This window comes from Oryx dammah, unplaced genomic scaffold (assembly GCF_014754425.2).
Source record: "Oryx dammah isolate SB20612 unplaced genomic scaffold, SCBI_Odam_1.1 HiC_scaffold_17, whole genome shotgun sequence".
Classification (NCBI taxonomy): Eukaryota; Metazoa; Chordata; class Mammalia; order Artiodactyla; family Bovidae; genus Oryx; species Oryx dammah.
In genome coordinates this window covers 76,152,351-76,172,719 of record NW_024070201.1, presented here as the reverse complement: position 1 = coordinate 76,172,719, position 20,369 = coordinate 76,152,351, and the positions used below count along the sequence as shown (strand labels likewise).

At 38.5% G+C, this 20,369-nt stretch overlaps 2 protein-coding genes and 1 pseudogene across 2 annotated transcripts; all 3 read left to right on the top strand.

Moving 5' to 3' along the window:
* Positions 1-5,608: 5,608 nt before the first annotated feature.
* LOC120877011 (olfactory receptor 10AG1-like) lies at positions 5,609-6,553 on the top strand. The gene has a single exon (XM_040259314.1). It carries the CDS (start codon positions 5,609-5,611, stop codon positions 6,551-6,553), a length of 945 nt encoding a protein of 314 aa, XP_040115248.1.
* A 6,582-nt stretch (positions 6,554-13,135) lies between these two features.
* Positions 13,136-13,859, top strand: LOC120875986 (annotated as a pseudogene).
* Positions 13,860-17,483: 3,624 nt separating this feature from the next.
* LOC120875984 (olfactory receptor 5F1-like) lies at positions 17,484-18,464 on the top strand. The gene has a single exon (XM_040257717.1). It carries the CDS (start codon positions 17,484-17,486, stop codon positions 18,462-18,464), a length of 981 nt encoding a protein of 326 aa, XP_040113651.1.
* The last annotated feature ends 1,905 nt before the right edge of the window (positions 18,465-20,369 follow it).

The window sequence follows — 20,369 nt, the reverse complement described above, 5'->3', positions numbered from 1 at the left end:
AGTCTGGGCGTTACAGTCCATGGCATTGCAAAGAGGTGGATACAACTGAGCAACTGAATTGAACTGAAGTGAACTGGCACAGCCTACCAAAGATTCAGAGCAGCAGTAAAAATTCAATCCATCCTTTTTCTCTTATTAAGTTTAAAGCCCTTGTGTCATTTTCCAACTTGATCAACTTCAATAGCAAAGTTGAAACTCTGTGTATTATAGCCTCTTGTTAAAGCTTATTTTTTCTTATGATTATACTTACAATTAAAGAAAAATCCTATACATGGCATGAACAGAGGGCCATAACTCATAAACAAGTAAGATAATACATGAACACTGGATAATTTGCAAGATATAGCCTGTGCAGTTAAGGAATGGTGCATTAATAGTTGGAAACTTAGTATCCAATGAATTCATACAGATATAGATCAAATTTGAGATTCTGAATGTCTTATGTAGCTTTTCCCAGCAGGAGAATTGCTCTGCTTTCCTGAGATGCAGAGGATGGGGAGGTAGGGAAAGGGGAGTGGCCTGGTGACTGGAGCTCCTCAGACCATATTCCACAGAGAGAGAAACTTCAAGGCTGCGCTAACTGACCCAAGGCTGTCATCGTTATTTAAGTTACCACTTGATAAACAGTTTATTGAGTTTAAAAATATAGCATGTCAGGAAGAAAAGATTCTCTTCAACAAATCAGAGGGTACTTTTTACACCTAAGTTGTACTGATTTAAGCAAATTATGAACTTCAAGGAAAGTTAAGAATGGATGAATTTGTTACTTGAAAACATCAAATCAGACATTTATATTAAAAAGACCATATTTTCTGTAAAAGAGCAACATGTGGTGATTTTTAAAACAAAGGTAAGCAGCTATAATTTTACCCTGGTTAATTTATTATAGCATATTTTTAATTCAACAATGAAAAGAAATACAATTATTTTTCCAAAAAAGATTCATTTATGAGATAAATCTTCTGAACTTGAGATATACAGACTCTAATTGATTCAGGTCATTTATTTTTAAAATGATAAGTGGAATACTAAATGGATATTATATCAAATTGTTGCTGTGAAGAATTTTATTTTATCTTATTTATTGATATTGTTCAGAATATTAAATTCAAAATAATTACCATGGAATGAACTGTCAAGCCCACTGAATTTTGATTAACAAAATGGACTCTGGCGTTACATGCTGAGTTTGGCATCACCTAAATCGCATGCTAGCTTCTTGACATTGCACAAGCTACTTAACCTTTCCTTGTCTCTGGCTTTTTATGAACATGTCAATCATTAGAGTACCTATTTTATTTATATTGCAATAAATGAGATAACAAAGATAAACAAGGTTAGCACATAATCTGTTTAGATGTTGTTAGCAATAAAACATTTATTTAAGATAATCACACCTCTCTCCTTTCCGTTCCTATGATTGTTGTTGTTATTTAGTCACTAAGTTATTTCCTGCTCTTTCGGATTTCATGGAATATAGCCTGCCACCTCCACTGTCCATGGGATTTCCCAAGCAGGAATACTGGAGTGGTTTCCATTTCCTTTACTGGAGAACCTTCCCAACCCAGGGATTGAACCTGTGGCTCCTGCCTTGGCAGGTAAATTCTGTACCACTGAGCCATCAGGGAAGCCCATTGCTATTCTTGTTTCTGCTAAAATAGAAAAAGTTGGTAAAGGAAGGACTGAAGTTCCTATGTTGGAATTGCCAGCAACGATTAATTGTTAATGGAGAAAATAGCTCAACTTCTGGAAAGAGAATAATCAAAGAAAGTTATTTATGGGGATGTTTCAGATTTTAAATAGGATTTGAGTTAGATTTTTAATTTAATTTTGCTTTCTATAACATAGTCTTGTCTCGTGTTTTCTTAGTACAACTGGAAGAATTGGCATAGATAAGAGAAAAAATACATTAAAAGTCCTGAAAGTTAGAATGTTTTTTCCCAAGATACTGTTTTTGGTCTGTACCTACCCAGCATAATGTACTAATTTTAACTCAGTATTCCTGACAAAACACTGCCTTGTACATTCTTTTCTCTCCCAGGTTGAGAAAAATTCCACACCAGGGCGAGATACAAAGTAGCTAATTTCCAAAAGAGTCAAAAGTTAGTTTTAAAATAATAATGATAAATACAATAAGTATGATGATGATCATAAGAAAGAATGCCCTATAGGACTACAAGTGAAGTCACTCAGTCGTGTCTGACTCTTTGCGACCCCATGGACTGTAGCCTACCAGGCTCCTCTGTCCATGGGATTTTCCAGGCAATAGTACTGGAGTGGATTGCCATTTCCTTCTCCAGCGGATCTTCCCAACCCAGGGATGGAACCCAGGTCTCCCACATTGTAGACAGACGCTTTACTGTCTGAGCCACCAGGGAAGTCCATATAGGTCTACAAGCATCCATTCAAATCAAGTAGTTAACATAGTTGATGCTACTTGCCCCTCAAAACAACTGAGTTACATCTTATTATTACTGCATGTATTTTCAACTAAGAAAAAACAAGCTCTGGTAATTTAAGTAAAGATATATTACAAGAATATATCTAAGTTTCATTTTTAAGTTATTCAATGTCAGAATCTTTGGTCAGTGGGTACTTAAATCTGTTTAAATGGACCATGATTGCTGAGATGAGTAGAAAATCGACATGCATGCAGTCGCCTGTCAAGAAATCCTTATATATAAGCTACTCACCTATGTAAATGCTTGACCAGCTTTTGTAATATGAACCTGAGTAAGTATATGAGTGCATTTTTTTTCCTGGAGAATATTTTATTGTGTTTTCTTACAAGTGAAAATAAAAGAATAATCTTGTGATACTCTAAGATATGACAGTCTTCCTCAAGTTATTTTCTGGACCTCCCGTAATGCCTTTTAATTCTCACTGCATAGACTCTACACATCCTAGGTTTCTGTCTGACTCATCTGTCTGAAGCCACACTAGTTTCTGAGTTTCTAATGACAGAAACTAAATTCATATTATTTATGCTTAGTGTCCATAATATATAACACACTTTTTATTTAGCACATGCTTAGTATTAACAGCTTTCCTCAATAAACTACAATATATATGACAAAATATATATTGATTTACCACTTTATACATTCAAACAAGGGTTTCCCAGTGGCTCAGTGGTAAAGAATCCACCTGTCAATGCAGGTGTCGCAGGGAGGAGATGTGGGTTTGATCCCTGGGTCAGGAAGGTTCTCTGGAGGTGGAAATGGCCACCCATCCAGTATTCTTGCCTGGAAAATCCCATAGACAGAGGAGCCTCATGGGGTCACGAAGAGTCAGACATGACTCAGCGAATGAAGACCCACAGACACAGTCATACAAACATCTGTGTCCCTGAAAATTTAATCCCCTCTTTCTTCAGCTGGTTTTCAAATGCTATCATTTCTGAAGAAAAATAAAACATATATACATACGTTCTTGAAAGTGTGAGATGATATAACGTGCAAAAGTAGCTACCTAAAAGTGAAAAGAAGAAGAAATAAAGAGCAAAGAGATCAGAAAATGTAAAGATATAGATGGCAAGAGAAGATTCAGAGAACCACACGAAGTCTGAGTTTGAGCAATATATCATTAATATTTGAACTAGAACTTCTCAGGCCCTTGTTCCCTTCTCTTGACACTTTTGAGCTGTAGACAGAGATGAAAAAGGAGGGAACTTCTGCCTTTAGAATTCACTCTGAAGAATTAATCACTGACTTAAGGATAATTCACTACAATAAGAAGGGAAAAACTTGAAATTAATGAGAGCTAAGAAGTTAAAGTAGAAATGGTAAATATTTGAGTTGTCTGGGTTTTGTGTCAACAGTGGGAAACTGGAGAGATTCTTAAAAGAAGAGAGGGTAGTTGTGCTCTAAAGGAAGCAAAGGCAAATTAGGGAAATGAAGGTAAAAGTTAGAAAGAATGCATGATAGTGCGGATCTAGGAAACTGCAGCAATCTGTGAAAAAAGTCACAGTTTAGCATTAATGAAGGTTGGCTGGAAATGACAAAAAAATGATTTCTAGGAAGCAGTCTGGTTATGGAGAGACTAAATGTATTTGGTGAAAATGCTTACGTATTAAAAGGAGTTGATTAGAGAAATGCTACATTGCATTTAGCACTGTGTATTTGATAATTATTCAGATCCAGATATTTAGAATATATATTACTCATTCACAATACATTATACATATATATAATATAATGCATCTATTAATAAACTCATATTTAAAGATAATAACACATACAAATGGACCTCTTACATTTTGTCTGGCATGAACTCTGAGATTAAATTCTCTTAGACATTTTATTTTCTCTTTTTCATATTTAGTTACCCTGTGAAGGCTATAATCTTTTAGTTTTTGTTGTTTAGTCACTAAGTCATATCTGACTCTTTTAGACAGTATGCCCTGCAGCCTGCCAGGCTTCTTTGTCCATGGGATTTCCCAGACAAGAATACTGGAGCATGTTGCCATTTCTTTTTCCAGGGAATCTTCCCAACTTAGGGATCGAACCTGCATTCCCTGCGTTTCCCCCACATTGCAGGCAGATTCACTACCACTGAGCTGCCTGGAAAGCCCCCATAATCTTACTTCTAAAGGTCTAAAATTTGGTAAGCAGGTTTATTGGTCATTAAGATTGTTGAGGGGCTATGTTAGGGGTGAGCATGTATTCCAACAATTCTTGTTGCCTTTATGTCACGTTCTAAACTTCAAGTGAATGTGTGATCTGCTATGATGTTTTATTTCTAATATTAATTTCTATGATATATTAAGTGGAATATTGCCCTCTGTGATGGAGGCAATTGGAGAGTTCTAATTTTTTTTTTCCTATCTCAGATCTAAGCCTCTTTCCCAGCGAGTGAGTGACCTGGGCTGACCTGAGCTCCATCTTGCAGTTGAGTGTTATGATCACCATGCTCTTTGGTTATCTGAGATGGAGCCCACTTCAAATCCAATGTGAAAAACTCTTATAAACTAATTGCAAATTAGAAGGTGCTAGGCAGAAAAAATACAGCTAAAAAGCAAACAGAGACCAGGAAGGGGAAGTATATTTCTTTAGAGAATTTCCCAAGTTAACTAGAGCTGTTCTTATCCTGAGAATAGGCTACTTTTCATGTTTGCCCTTATTTTACTGTTGTCTGTCTTTCTGTGTTATTCATATACTCAAAATCTCTCACATGAGTCAAAAGAACAAAAGAACTCAAAAGAACAAAAGAACTCAAGATTTTTTTTGTTTTTACATTATGGAATTTGAGGATATTAGATTTGATATATCTTAAACACAAAACAAATAAAATTTTAAATGGATATATATATTATATTGTGTGTGAGCATGCGTTAATTCCCTTCAGTCATGGCTGAGTCTTTGCGACCCCAGGAATCCCCATGCTCCTCTAGCCATGGGATTCTCCAGGCAAGAATACTGGACCGCGTTGCCATGCCCTCCTCCAGGGGATCTTCCCAACCCAGGTATTGGACTTGTGTCTCTTACATCTGCACTGGCAGACAGGTTCTCTATATTCTGTCAGTGAAGTTAAAATCATCAATTTATTTTAACCCATTTCACTGCTGGGTCCAGTGAATTGTAGTGACTTCTAAACCTTTTGTTTGCAGATGGGATCCAGAGGACAAAATCCCCCCCAGTGGAACCAGACTACATTGGTGAATTTCATCTTGCTTGGCTTCTCCGATATTCCTGACCTACAAGGATTTCTTTTCGGGGTGTTTTTGATCATGTATACAATTATTCTGATGGGAAACAGTCTCATTATTATAATAACCAAGATGGATCCTTCCCTCCAGACTCCCATGTACTTTTTCCTAGGGAATTTTTCTTCCTTGGAAATATGCTATGTATCAGTCACTGTCCCCAGGTTATTAATAGATCTTTGCAGTCAAAACAGAAATATACCCTTTCTGGCCTGTGCTGCTCAAATGTATTTCTTTCTGGTGTTTGGAGCCACTGAGTGCCTTCTTCTGACTTCAATGGCTTATGACAGGTATGTTGCCATTTGCAACCCACTGCTGTACCCTCTCCTCATGAACAACAGGCTGTGTGTCCAACTGGCCGCTGGCTGTTGGGTCAGTGGAGTTCCAATGCATATAGTGTTAACCTACCAGATCTTCTCTCTACCCTTCTGTGGCTCTAACCAGTTGAATCACTTCTTCTGTGACATACCTCCAGTGCTTAAGCTTGCCTGTGGGGACACCCTTATAACTGAGACATTAGTTTATGTAGTTGCTGTTCTAGTTGTCACTGTTCCTTTTTTGTTGATTCTTGGATCTTACGTGAGAATAATTGAGACCATCTTGGAGCTGCCTTCAGCCACTGGGCGAGCCAAGGCCTTCTCCACCTGCTCTTCCCATCTCATGGTTGTGGCTTTATTCTTTGGATCAGGACTCATTACATATTTAAGACCAAAGTCCAGTCATTCTATAGGAATGGACAAATTTATCTCTCTTTTTTATACCATTGTCACACCAATGTTTAACCCCATGATATATTGTCTGAGAAATAAAGAGGTTATGGCGGCACTGAGAAAATGTTTACTGAAATGAATTGTAATATGACTCAAAGCCACCACTTCATAAAATTTGTTTCTTATTTATTATAGTCTCCATGCACTACTGTCTGTTCTTTTCCAATTTTTCTATGAATCTTCATTATTATAGATAAGTGATATCATATGTTTAGATTAAACAAAGCCTCCTGCTATTTTTAAATAACAAATTCATCCCAAACTCAGTCCGAGGTACTGAAATCTCTGAAATAATGCATGGTGGTGGTGGTTTAGTCGCTAAGTCTTGTCTGCCTCTTGTGGCCAGGCTGCTTTGTCCATGGGATTCTCCAGGCAAGAATAGTGGAGTGGGTTTCCATTTCCTTCTCCAGGGTATCTTCCCATCCCAGGTATCGACCCCGGGTCTGCTGCCCTGCAGGCAGTCTCTACCAACTGAGCTACGAGGGAAGCTCTCCTAGCAGTTATCAATGGTTTTTGTTAGTGTTGTTGCTTTTTAACATTCAAGAACATTGCCTGTCTGCCTGCATGCATGCTCTGTTGCTCAGTCCTGTCTAACTCTTTGCAGCTCCATTGTCTGCAGCCCCCAAGCTCCTCTGTCCATGGGATTTCCCAGGCAAGAATACTGGAGTGAGTTGCCATTTCTTCCTCCATGGGATTTTCCTGACCCAGGGATCCAACCCATGTCCAAACACCTGGGAAGTCCCACTGCCTACATATTCTGATTAAATGAGAGTATTCAAGCTTATATCCCCAGTGCCAACATGTTGTCTAAAAAATAATAGACTAAATTAATGACTTATAACAAAGTATAGCAGGCCTAGTACTTTTTGTCCCATTTGAAGATGAGCACTTGAACTGAAAATATGACATCATTTTTCAAGACATAAAATGTTAACTTAGGGTAGATATACCTCTGATGGCTTCACAGAATAATGGGAAGAAGTAGTAATAACTTGTTGCATTTGAGTTCAGAAAATTTTTTGCAGATTTTCTTTGTGAAATGTGGCAAGGCAGGTCAGGAAGTTTGGTTTTTTTCACTGCAAAACACCTCTCATGAAGACAACACTGGAAACCAGTTTCTAGAGTGAGGAAACTAGACAGTGCTGGGAGATAGCCTCTAAAGCTGCAGTATAGATGTGACCACAGTGATGCAAAAGGGTGGTACCTGTATGATCATCAATCACTCAGTGTATATAGAAAGCTGTGAGTCCTATAGGACGACAATCAATGTAGACACTCCTACACACACCCCTGTTTCTACAAGAATTAGAGAGGGAAGAATCTGGGATGCCTCCATATATGCTGGTAGGGCATCCTCAGGGTCTGGCTTCTGAATATAGTATTCATCTCAGAACACACTACCTGCTTGAGGGTATGAAAAGACTGTCTTATTTTATAGGAAAAGAACCATTTTTGGGGTCAGTGTTGGTGCCAAAGAGAGATTTCCTGCAATGGCCAACTCATTGATCTCCTGGGTACAAGATCACTTCTATATCATAACATGCATAGAGTTCATTGTGTCCCATTGAGTGAAAGTTCCTCAGCTGTGTCCAACTCTTTGCAACCCCATGGATGGTAGCCCACCTGACTCCTCTCTCCATGGAATTCTCCAGGCAAGAATACTGGAGTGGGCAGCCTTTCCTTTCTGCAGAGTATCTTCCCAACCCAGGGATCAAACCCAGGTTTCCCACACTGTAGATTCTTTATCATCTGGGTTACATGCATAGAAAACCTTCCCAAACTGGTTCCATGGTTTTGCCCACTTAAATCTTATTTTAAACTGGGCATTTCTCTCTGAATACGCCTTTTAGCACACTATGTATTACTGTTTGCTTTGCAACATGCTTCCTAGTGTTCATCACTCAGTCATGTCTGACTCTTTGCAATCCCATGAACTGTATCCCACCGGACTCCACTGTCAGTGGAAATCTTCAGGCAAGAATACTGGAGTGGGTAGCTATTTCCTACTCCAGGGAGTCTTTCCAACCCAGGGATCCAACTGGTGTCTCCTGCACCGCAGCAGTCTCTTTACCAGCTGAGTCACTGGGGAAGCCCCTGGGATATCCTTATCCTTCCTCAAAAATCCAGGTCCGTACTGGCATGTGAAGAGGTCTGTTTTCCTCTGATATGAGAGGGAAAAGTTCAATGATGCTTTGTAAAAATAAGCTTACATGAAAACTATTATGAATATTAGAATGAAATTTCTTTACAAATGAGGACAAAATGTTTTACAAAGACTAATACTTAACAAAGGAATTCAGAGCTTTTACTTAGTAGATACATTATAGGGCAGATTGTTTAGAAGTGAAGTACCACTATGAACATAGGGGTGCATATATCTTTTCCAACTATAATTGTGTTTGGATATATGCCCAGAAGTAAATTGCTGGTCACATGACAACTCTGTTTTCAGTTTATGAAGGAGCCTGCGTGCTCTTTCCTCTAGTAGCTATCTCAATTTGCTTTCCCACCTACAATACAGGAGGGGTCCCTTTTCTACACACCTCCAGCATTTACTGTTTGTAGACTGCTTAATGGCTTCTGTTCTTGCTCAGTTGGTGAAGGATCTGCCTGCAGTACGGGAGACCTGGGTTTGATCCCCGGGTTGGGAAGATCTCCTGGAGAAGGGAACGGCTGCCCACTCCTGTCTTCTGGCCTAGAGAATTCCATAGATTATATAGCCCATGGGGTCACGAAGAGTCGGACACAACTGAGTGACTTTCACTTACTTACTTAGACTTTTTAATGTGGCCATTCTGACTTATATGAGGTGCCACTGAATTGTAGTCTTGATTTGCATTTCTCTAATAATTAAAAGAGTTGAGACTTTTTCATGTGCCTGTTAGCCATCTGTATGTCTTCCTTGTAGAAATGTCTATTTAGGCCACCTGTCCATTTTTCGGTTGGGCTGTCTGTTGGTGGTATTGTTATTGAGCTATATGAGCTATTTGTTTATTTTGGAAGTTAAGTGCTTGTTGGTTGCATTGTTTGTAAACATTCTGACCCAGTTGGAAGATTGTCTTTTCATCTTCTTTATACGTTCCTTTCCTGTGGAAAAGCTTTTAAGTTTCATTAGGTCCCATTGGTTCATTTTTGCTTTTATTTCTATTGCCTTGAAAGAATGACAAAAGAAAATGTTCCTATAATTTATTTATTTCTGTAAATATTCTCTCCTTTCATATGGACACCCAATGTAATTTATTTCACCTGTGACTTGTGTATTTGATATGGAAAATCTGTAGTTAATCCCCATGTAAGTTAAGAATCACAGACAATTTCAAAAAAACAAATGCATATGTGCTCTGAGGCATATAGTAATTCCCATTGGCTATCTATTTTACATATGGTAATATAAGTTTCCATGTATACCTGCTGATTCATGTTGACATTGGGCAGAAACCAACACAATTCTGTAAAGCAATTATCCTTCATTTTTAAAAAAAATCAATAAATTAAAAAAAAGAAAAAGAAATGCAATTCTGAAACCAAAAAAAAGTTTATATTTTCACGTTATTTCCCTACTTGCTCAGGTAGAGTATTTCTTCAATCAGTGGATGTAGTTAGTGTCTCCTTCTCATTTATTTCACTCAAGAAATGAGCTGGATTAACACAGGAATGGGATAAATTCCTTGCCCTAAGGTTGAAAAGCAGAGACATTATTTTGCCAACAAAGGTCCGTCTAGTCAAGGCTATGGTTTTTCCAGTGGTCATGTATGGATGTGAGAGTTGGACTGTGAAGAAGGCTGAGCGTCGAAGAATTGACGCTTTTGAACTGTGGTGTTGTAGAAGACTCTTGAGAGTCCCTTGCACTTCAAGGAGATCCAACCAGTCCATTCTGAAGGAGATCAGCCCTGGGATTTCTTTGGAAGGAATGATGCTAAAGCTGAAGCTCCAGTACTTTGCTCACCTCATGAGAAGAGCTGACTCATTGGAAAAGTCTCTGATGCTGGGAGGGATTGGGGGCAGGAGGAAAAGGGGACGACAGAGGATGAGATGGCTGGATGGCATCACCGACTCGAAGGACGTGAGTTTGAGTGAACTCCGGGAGTTGGTGATGGACAGGGAGGCCTGGCGTGCTGCAATTCATAGGGTCGCAAAGAGTCGGAGATGACTGAGCGACTGAACTGAACTGAACTGAAGGAAAGTATAATAAGTTGATTGAGGATGTGCGCCATGTTGGAATAGGCTAAAACTACTGAGAAAAAGTATATTAAATAATCAATCAAAATTAATAGTTTTTAAACTTCAGCAAGAAACATTAAAGTAACAAAGAGATCTGTAACTACATCATGGGCCAAGTTCCACATAGTGTTTTACTGCATCCACCTGCGTGTGATCATATGTAATTACTTTCGATAATGGAGTTTCCAGTTTAGAGGACTGATTCTATAATTAAATCCTATTATCTAGTCCCCATGGTTACCCAGCCCTCTTTAAGAAAAAACAGTATAAAAAGGCAGCAATGAGCATGTATTCAAAGTTGTCTCAAATTTTTACAAAGATATAATTCAAATTTTCTCTGCTTATCATTTTATTTGAAGTGACAAATTTCCTATTTTTGTGCCTCAGCTGAGTTAATAGTGATTACAATACAAAAGGAAACAATAGACTAGATAAGTTAGTACTAAGACAGATGCTATTAAGTGTGTGGTGCTGTCTCTGTCATTTACTACTGTGGACAGGTATATGGCATTAATTAGTTAGTGAGCTGTGTAAAGACAACAGTCGTCTGATTTAAAGTACTACAGAAATTAAAAGACACTTACTCCTTGGAAGGAAAGTTATGACCAACCTAGACAGCATATTAAAAAGCAGAGACATTACTTTACCAACAAAGGTCCATCTAGTCAAGGCTATTTTTCCAGTGGTCATGTATGGATGTGAGAATTGGACTATAGAGAAAGCTGAGCACTGAAGAATTGATGCTTTTGAACTGTGGTGTTGGAGAAGACTCTTGAGAGTCCCTTGGACTGCAAGGAGATCCAACCAGTCCATCCTAAGGGAGACCAGTCCTGGGTGTTCATTGGAAGGACTGATGTTCAAGCTGGAGCTCCAATACATTGGCCACCTGATGCAAAGAGCTGACTCATTTGAACAGACCCTGATGCTGGGAAAGATTGAAGGTGGGAGGAGAAGGGGAGGACAGAGGATGAGATGGTTGGATGGCATCACCAACTCGATGGACATGGGTTTGGGTAGACTCCAGCAGTTGGTGATGGATAGGGAGGCCTGGCGGGCTGCAGTTCACGGGGTCACAAAGAGTCGGACACGACTGAGCTACTGAACTGAACTGAACTGAACTACAGAAATATTCTTAAGAACATGAAAAATGTTAAAATAGTAGTTATTTAAAATGGGTTATTTTTGCTATTTGGAGAACACAGAAGTGATTTCAGAGTGGTGATGCATGACTTTGGGGTTGAAGAATATAGAGAGCTATCTTTATGAGAAAAAAAATAAATCCATTTGAGTTAATTCAAATACCTGTGAATATTTCAGCAAAGATAGTTCTGTACTTAGGATGTGGGCTAAGAGGGAAAGAATAGAACATAGATGTTGCATTTGCAAAAAGCAGAAGTGAAACATGGATTTAGATCAATTATTTGAGAGTCATACAACCAAGATACAACACAGTAAATTGCTTAATAAATGTCAATGTCTATTCACTTGTACATTAATTTTCTTCTTGCTTTGGTTACTTTGTTTAGTATGCTCTGTTGTCCTTAGTTTTTATTCATATTTGACTTACTTTGTTAATATTTATTAATAATTTATTAATATTATTTATTACTATTTCTACTATGTCCAGCAAACTTTTTAAAGGGAAATATTTACACCTAATGTAAGTTTAAGTAGAAGTTAAAAGATGTTACTGTTGGAAGGAAAACTATGATTAAACCTAGACAGTGCATTAGAAAGCAAAGACATCACTTTGCTGACAAAGGTCTGTACAGTCAAGGCTATGGTTTCTCCAGTAGTCATGTATGGATGTGAGAGCTGGACCATAAAGAAGGCTAACTGCTATAGAATTGATGCTTTTGAATTGTGGTGTGGGGGAGACTCTTGAGAGTCCCTTAGACTGCAAGGAGATCAAACCAGTCAATGCTAAGTAGATCAAACCAGTCAATTCCAAAGGAAATCAACCCTGAATATTCACTGGGAAGATTGATGCTGAAGCTGCAATACTTCAGCCACCTGATGCGAAAAGCCAATTCACTGGGAAAAAAAAAAAAAACAAACCCTGATGCTGGGAAAGATTAAAGGCAAAAGGAGGAGGATGGTGGAAGATGAGATGGTTAGATAGCATCATTGACTCAATAGACATGTATTTAAGCAAACTCCTGGAGATTGTGAAGGACAGGGAAGCCTGGCATGCTACAGTGAATATGGGGTCACAAAGAGTCGGACACAACTTAATGACTGGCAGCACACACACCAATTTATTTATAATAAATGGCCAGAAAAATTATATTTCACTGACTGATTTCATCTTTTCAGGATTGGCAGACACACTGGAGAAGCAGGTTATCCGCTTTTTGCTCTTTTCTGTGATTTACACACTTACAGTTGGGAATGTTTGGATGATCCTCTTAATCAGGACTGATTTCTGACTTCACACACCATGTACTTTTTCCTGGCTCACCTGTCCTTTGTGAAAGTTTGTTATTCATCCATCATCACTACAAAGATGCTGGTAGATTTATATCCAAGAAGACCATCTCCTTTGCTGGCTGCTTTCTGCAGGTATATTTCTTTTTAGCCTTGGCCACAAATGAATGCATCCTTTTTGGGTTAATGGCCCATGACTGCTATGTGGCCATATGCAGCCCTCTCCTTTACTCCTTGATCATGTCCAGGATGGTCTGCCTGAAAATGGCAGCAGGGACTTTCACTGTAGGACTGCTGAACTCCAGGTTTCAAACAAGTTGAAGAAGCAGCTTCACATTCTGCAGTTCTAATGTTATCCATCACTTCTGTGACTTCCCTTCAATTATTAAGTTCTCATGTTCAGACTCATATCTGTATGAAATCATCTTGTTTGTAGTGCCTGGTGTGGATACAGTCAGAAGTCTGCTGGTGAGCCTCACGTCCGACCCCTACATTTCCTTCTCCACCTTTGGTATGCATTCAGGGAGGAAAAGTGCAAAGAATTCTTCACATGTGCCTCTCACCTGACTGATGTTATTCTGATTTATTCCACGTCCACCTACACTTATCTGAGACCTACTTCCAGCTATTCCCTGACTCAGGATTAATTGGCTTCTGTGTTTTACACAGTGGTGATCCCCATGTTGAATCGTCTGATCTACAGCCTCAGAGATAAGGATGTAAAAAGGGGTTTATGAAATGTAATTACTAGGAAAAGGGTTCCTTTATTTTGTGAGTGGTTCAGGCCTAAATAGACTATGTCTTGAAATTTGAAATACTGGTCAAACATTTTCATTAGAGCATTGTCTATGTAATCATGTTCTGTTAATACTCAGTTCAGTTCAGTTCAGTTCAGTTGCTCAGTCATGTACGACTCTTTGCGACCCCACGGACTGCAGCATGCCAGGCTTCCCTGTTCATCACCAACTCCCGGACTTAACTCAAACTCATGTCCATTGAGTCAGTGACACCATCCAATCATCTCATCCTCTGTTGTCCCCTTCTCCTCCCACCTTCAATATTTCCCAGCATCAGGTTCTTTTCAAATGATTCAGTTATTCACCTCAGGTGGCCAAAGGAATTGAGTTTCAGCTTCAGCACTATTCCTTCCAATGGATATTCAGGACTGATTTCCTTTAGGAAATTCCTTTAGGACGGACTGGTTGGATCTCCTTGCAGTCCAAAGGACTTTCAAAATTTTCTCCAACACCCTAGTTCAAAAGCATCAATTCTTCAGCACTCAGCTTTCTTTATAGTTCAACTCTCACATCCATATATGACCACTGGAAAAACCATAGCTTTGACTAGACAGTCCTTTGTTGGAAAATAATGTCTCTGCTTTTTAATATGCTGTCTAGATTGCTCTTAACTTTTCTTCCAAGGAGCAAACACCTTTTAATTTTATGGCTGCAGTCAGCATCTGCAGTGATTTTGGAGCCCCCCAAAATAAAGCCTGACACTATTTCCACTGTTTCCCCATCTATTTGCCAGGAACTGATGGGACCAGATGCCATGATCTTCGTTTTCTGAATATTGAGCTTTAAGCCAACTTTTTCCACTCTCCTCTTTCACTTTCATTAAGAGGCTTTTGAGTTCCTCTTCACTTTCTGCCATAAGGGTGGTGTCATCTGCATATCTGAGGTTATTGATATTTCTCCCCGCAATCTTGATTCCAGCTTATGCTTCATCCATTCTAGCATTTCTCATGATGTATTCTGCATATAAGTTAATATTATACAGTATTTCTTTGATGAATATAATTTATCCTCATTAGGTAAGAGCATAGAGCTTTCTTCTAATCATTGCATATTTCACTAGATCCCTAAAATAGGGCTTATTTATAAAGAAATTTAGATTAGGGAAATAAACTACTAAGTATATAGAGACAAAAGGAACAAGGTCACATGAAACGAACAATTTAATGAATTTTCCCTTTTTTTGATGCATTTGTTTTCACCATTTAAGATTTGTAAGTGATATATATGTCACCGGTGGCAAAATATTTTAAATTCATAATATATTTCCATTTTATTTTGCTGAATCATTTCCTGGGGATATGCTTAAATACAATTCAAGAATGTTATTTTAAATGTAACAGTAAGCGCTTCAACTTTTTTTCCTTTATTTCCACAAATGCATACATATTCACTAAAGTATAAATATGAATTGTGTGGCAGTGTTCTAAATACAAAACAGCTGTTTGGTTAAAAAGCACAATTAGACCATTCTTTTTTTCTATTCCTTTCTTTTCTTCTCAAACATTTCCTATTTTTCTATGAGTCTCTCCTCCAGAGTGATACATCTACACAAAGCCACATGAACACGCACTCAGTTATGTTTAATCAGGGCATAGTTCCAAAACAGGTATATCAGTGTTTAATGGGTGAAACTGACATATTCTGTATAATAGACTCATGGATTTCCTGCTTATGGTAACCTTCTGTCAACTACCAACAAAATCCTTTAAAGTTAATCTGATTAAAAGTAAGCCTTAATATGAAAGTGGAATGGGAGTGACTTAATAGAACTCAGAAGAAAATTGAGAGGGGGTCAGCTCTTGTTAAGATGTTAACTTTATTATATAGTTTTTAAAATATAAATTTATTTATTTTAATGGAGGCTAATTACTTTACAATATTGTATTGGTTTTGCCATACATCAACATGAATCTGCCACAGGTATACACGTGTTCCCCATCCTGAACCCCCCTCCCTCCCCGTGCAATCCCTCTGGGTCGTCTCAGTGCACCAGCCCCAAGCATCCAGTATCATGCATTGAGCCTGGACTGGCGATTCGTTTCATATGTGATATTGTACATGTTTCAATGCCATTCTCCCAATCACAGGGCCCTTGCCTTGCACTTGCTGCTGAAGTGGCGCCTGATAGAAGCTGCAATGTTCAAGTCAACTGGGATGTGGGGAAGCTGACCTCATGGCCTGCCATAAAGTTGTCATCCAGCTCAGACGTCTCGGGCCCTTTGTGGCCCACATAATTCACACTGGTCAGAAGAATATTCATGAACTTAGTAGTCAGCATCTTCTCTAATTTATTTCACTCAAACAGTGGTGGATTTCAGGTTAAACTTACCCAGTAATGGGGTGAGTTACATACATACACATTTACACACACACACACACTCAGACTTATGCATACATGGGGGGGGCGGAATTATAATTTTGTAGTGGGTTATATACCCTTTTTGGAATAAGCTAAAATTATCAAAATATAGACAAGTAAATAGCCAATTAAAAATCTTAATCTTTGGAAAGTAACTTTAATGTAACACAGAGATACATAATCAAGTTACGATGCAAATCCACACAGTGTGTGATTCCATCTACCTGTGTGTGATCATATTTTAATTACTTTGAGAATGGAGTTTCTGCCATTAGAGGATTGATTCACAATTAAAAGCTATAGTCTAGTCCCCATGGTTACCCAACCCTCTTTCAGAAAAAAAAAAAAAAAATCCAGCTAGTGTATATATTCAAGATGTATCTCAAATTTTTACACAGAAAGAATCTGTACTATCTCTGGTTTCATTTCACTTATAACCATGAAAATTGTCTCTTTATAATTTTTATGCCTCAACTGAGTTATTAGAGAAGATTCTGATAAGAAAGAAAACGATAGACCACATGAATTAGTACTGCGAAGGATGCTATTGGGTACATGTTGCTGCCTCTACTGTTCCCTGCTGAGGACAGGTAGAGTGACTGCTACTAGAGGGCACTGATTTGATAATGTATTTAGTAAATGAGAACAGTTGTGTGGTTAACTTTAAAAACACTACATAGTAACCTCAAGAATATAAGAGGTGCCAAAGTAGCGGTTATTTGAAACAGGCTATGTTTGCTGCTTGGAGAACACAAAAGTGATGTCTGGGTGGCAACTCATAAATTTTGAAAATGAAGAATGTAGAGAATCATCTTTGTGATAAAAAAATGCATTTGAGTTAAACAAATACCTCCTCAGAAAAATGGGAAAGACTTCAGCAAGGTTAATTCTGAAACGTATATTTTGGATATGGGCAATAGGAGAAAGAATGGAACATGAATGTTGCATCTGCACAAAACTGAAGTGAAATAAGTTGACTTAGACCAAGGATTTGTGGATGTCTCAACACACATTTAATACGGAGAACTGCTTAATAAAGTCCAACGTATATTCATTTTTTCACTAATTTCTACATTATTTCAGTTGCTCTATTTACTATACTCTATTATCCAACGCTTCCCCCCCATATGTCACTAACCTCATTAACATTCCTATTACTTCATGTAAACATAGAATAGTGAAATGTTTCCATCTAATGCAAGTTGATGCACAATATATCTGTAATAAATGGCCAGAAAAAAAATTATGCTCTGCTGACTGAGTTCATTCTGTTGGGCTTAGCGGACACATGGGAGCAGCAGGTTGGCCTCTTTTTCTTTTTTTCTGTGATTTACACAGTGACAGTTGTGGGAAATGTTGGGATGATCCTCTTAATCGGAGCAAATTCCCGACTTCACACACCCATGTACTTCTTCCTGGCTAACCTGTCCTTTGTGGATGTTTGTTATTCATCCACCATCACCCCAAAGATGCTGGCAGACCTCTTATTAGAGAAGAAGTCCATCTCCTTTGCTGGCTGCTTTCTGCAGATGTACTTCTTTATAGCCTTGGCCACGACTGAATGCATCCTTTTTGGGTTAATGGCCCATGACCGCTATGTGGCCATATGCAACCCTCTCCTTTACTCCTTGATCATGTCCAAGACGGTCTGCCTAAAAATGGCCGCAGGGGCTTTTACAGCAGGACTGTTGAACTCCATGGTTCTCACAAGTTGTATAAGCAGCTTGTCATTCTGCAGTTCCAATGTCATCCATCGCTTCTTCTGTGACAGTCCCCCACTTTTTAAGCTCTCATGTTCTGACACACACCTGCATGAAAGCATCTTGTCCACATTCGCTGGTGTGAATATAGTTGGGACTCTGCTGGTGACCCTCACCTCCTACTGCTACATTCTCTTCTCCATCTTCCGCATGCATGCAGGGGAGGGGAGGCGCAAAGCCTTCTCCACGTGTGTGTCTCACCTGACAGCCATCATCCTGTTCTATTCCACCTCCATCTACACGTATCTCAGACCTTCCTCCAGCTACTCCCTGACTCAGGACAAAGTGGCTTCCGTGTTCTACACAGTGGTCATCCCCATGTTGAATCCTCTGATCTACAGCCTCAGGAACAGGGAAGTAAAGACGGCTTTATGGAATGTGATTACTAGGAAAATGGTCCCTTTATTTCTAGGATTGTTGCTTTAATTTTCTTGACTGAACAGAGCATGTTTTGAAGTTTTAAAGTGTGGATGAAGCTTACTGTTTTTCATTAGAATATTTTCTATTTAATCGCATTTTATTATTACTCAAGTACTTGTATCCAATTGGGTATAAACTAACTGATATAAAATGTGTATTAGACTGTTATAAAATTACAAATTTTTCACCTGATTATTTTATATTTCCATTGTATCATCAAAATCTGTGCTTATTCATAAAGTAATCTTAGTTAGGGAAATGAAGTTTTTAAGTATTTAAAGACAAAAATAACAGTATCATATGAAACTAGCCAAGTAAAGAACTTAGAATTTTCAGTTTATTTTTTCCAATGCCTCCTTTTTCACCATTTATGTTTTATAATAGATTGTTATATCGCACATATGCCATATTTTTAGTTTTGAATAGATTTCCATTTTATTTCATGGACTAATTTCCTGGGGATATGCTTAAATCAAAATTCAGGAATATCATTTTAATAGTAGCAGTAAACGCATTGACTTTTATTTCTGCTATCCTACAAACATATTCATTAAAAAAGAAATTATGAATTTGTATAAAAGAATGCAACTTAGAAAACTGTTCTGTGATTAGAGTTCACCACTTACAATAGTTTTTCTTCTATTGCCTTCTTTCCTTCTCAAAAATTTCCTATTCTTTTCTCACTTCCTGTCTTCCACATTATTTATACAATCAAAGCCACCTCACACACATTCAGCTACTCCAGAATTTAATTAGCTCTACCTGATAGATGTTGATACATTAATATGAGGGTGGGATGGGAATTGGCTTATTAGAACTCAGGATAAAGTTAGTGGGGTTCAGGGTTTGCTAAAAAGGTCGACTCACACATAATTTTTGAAGGGAACTTCTCCGTGGCCTTCCTCTGCTCTTTCTGCTAAAGTTGCGCCTGATAGGAGTGGTGATGCTCAAGTCATCTGGAATGTGGCAGAACAGATCATGATCTGTCACAAAAGGTCATTCAGGTCAAGCGTCCATGGCCCTCTGTGGTCTGAAGAACATCATGTGGTCATTTGTCTTGTCTGTTCACCCCTGGGCTGTGCTCTCAGTCCATATCTTTTCTCTGTTCCTGGAGGCCCTGCAGCAGGCTGATCAGGCTGATCTCAGTGAAGATCCACTCCTCCACTAAGTGAGTCACCTGCATTCCGCTGCAGCAGCCAGCTGCTCTTTGGGTGGTCTCTTTCTACTTGCTCTGTCACAGGTTCTTCTGGGATCGAGATAGTTCACTAACAAACACTAATATTCTACTCCTTCCACTAAATGCCTTGCTTTCAAGTAAAACTTAGGAATAGAAACGTTGTGTTCAGGATGAAACATAGCTATTCTGAGTTTTGGGTGTTTTGACACATTCCACTTAGAACCATGTTTACTGTTCTCTAATTCAGCCTTCTGCATTTAATTAATCTCATTTAATTAAGCTTGCAAGTATTTAAAACTTCGGGAGATTTTTTTAAATTAATGAATGTGTGCTCCTTAAATACATTTGGATTAATTTTTAACCTGCAGTTTTTTGTAAAACGTGTTTTTAAAAATTATTGTATGTTCTTTCTTATTAGGGCTTGCCTCATAGCTCAGTTGGTAAAAAATCTGTCTGCGATGCAGGAGTCCTGGGATCAGTCCCTGGGTCTGGCAGATCCCCTGGAGAAGGAAATGGCAACCTACTCCAGTATTCTTGGCTGGAGAACCTCATGGACAGAGGAGCCTGGGGGGCTACAGTCCATGGGGTCGCAAGAGTCGGACATGACTTAGAGACTAAACCACCACCACTGCCTTTAAGCCTGTTTGTGCCTGTTTGCTATATGCTATAGTACTTCTTGTTTGTCTAATTTTCCAAGTATTTTATCTCATTTGAATGTTTAATATCACCACCTT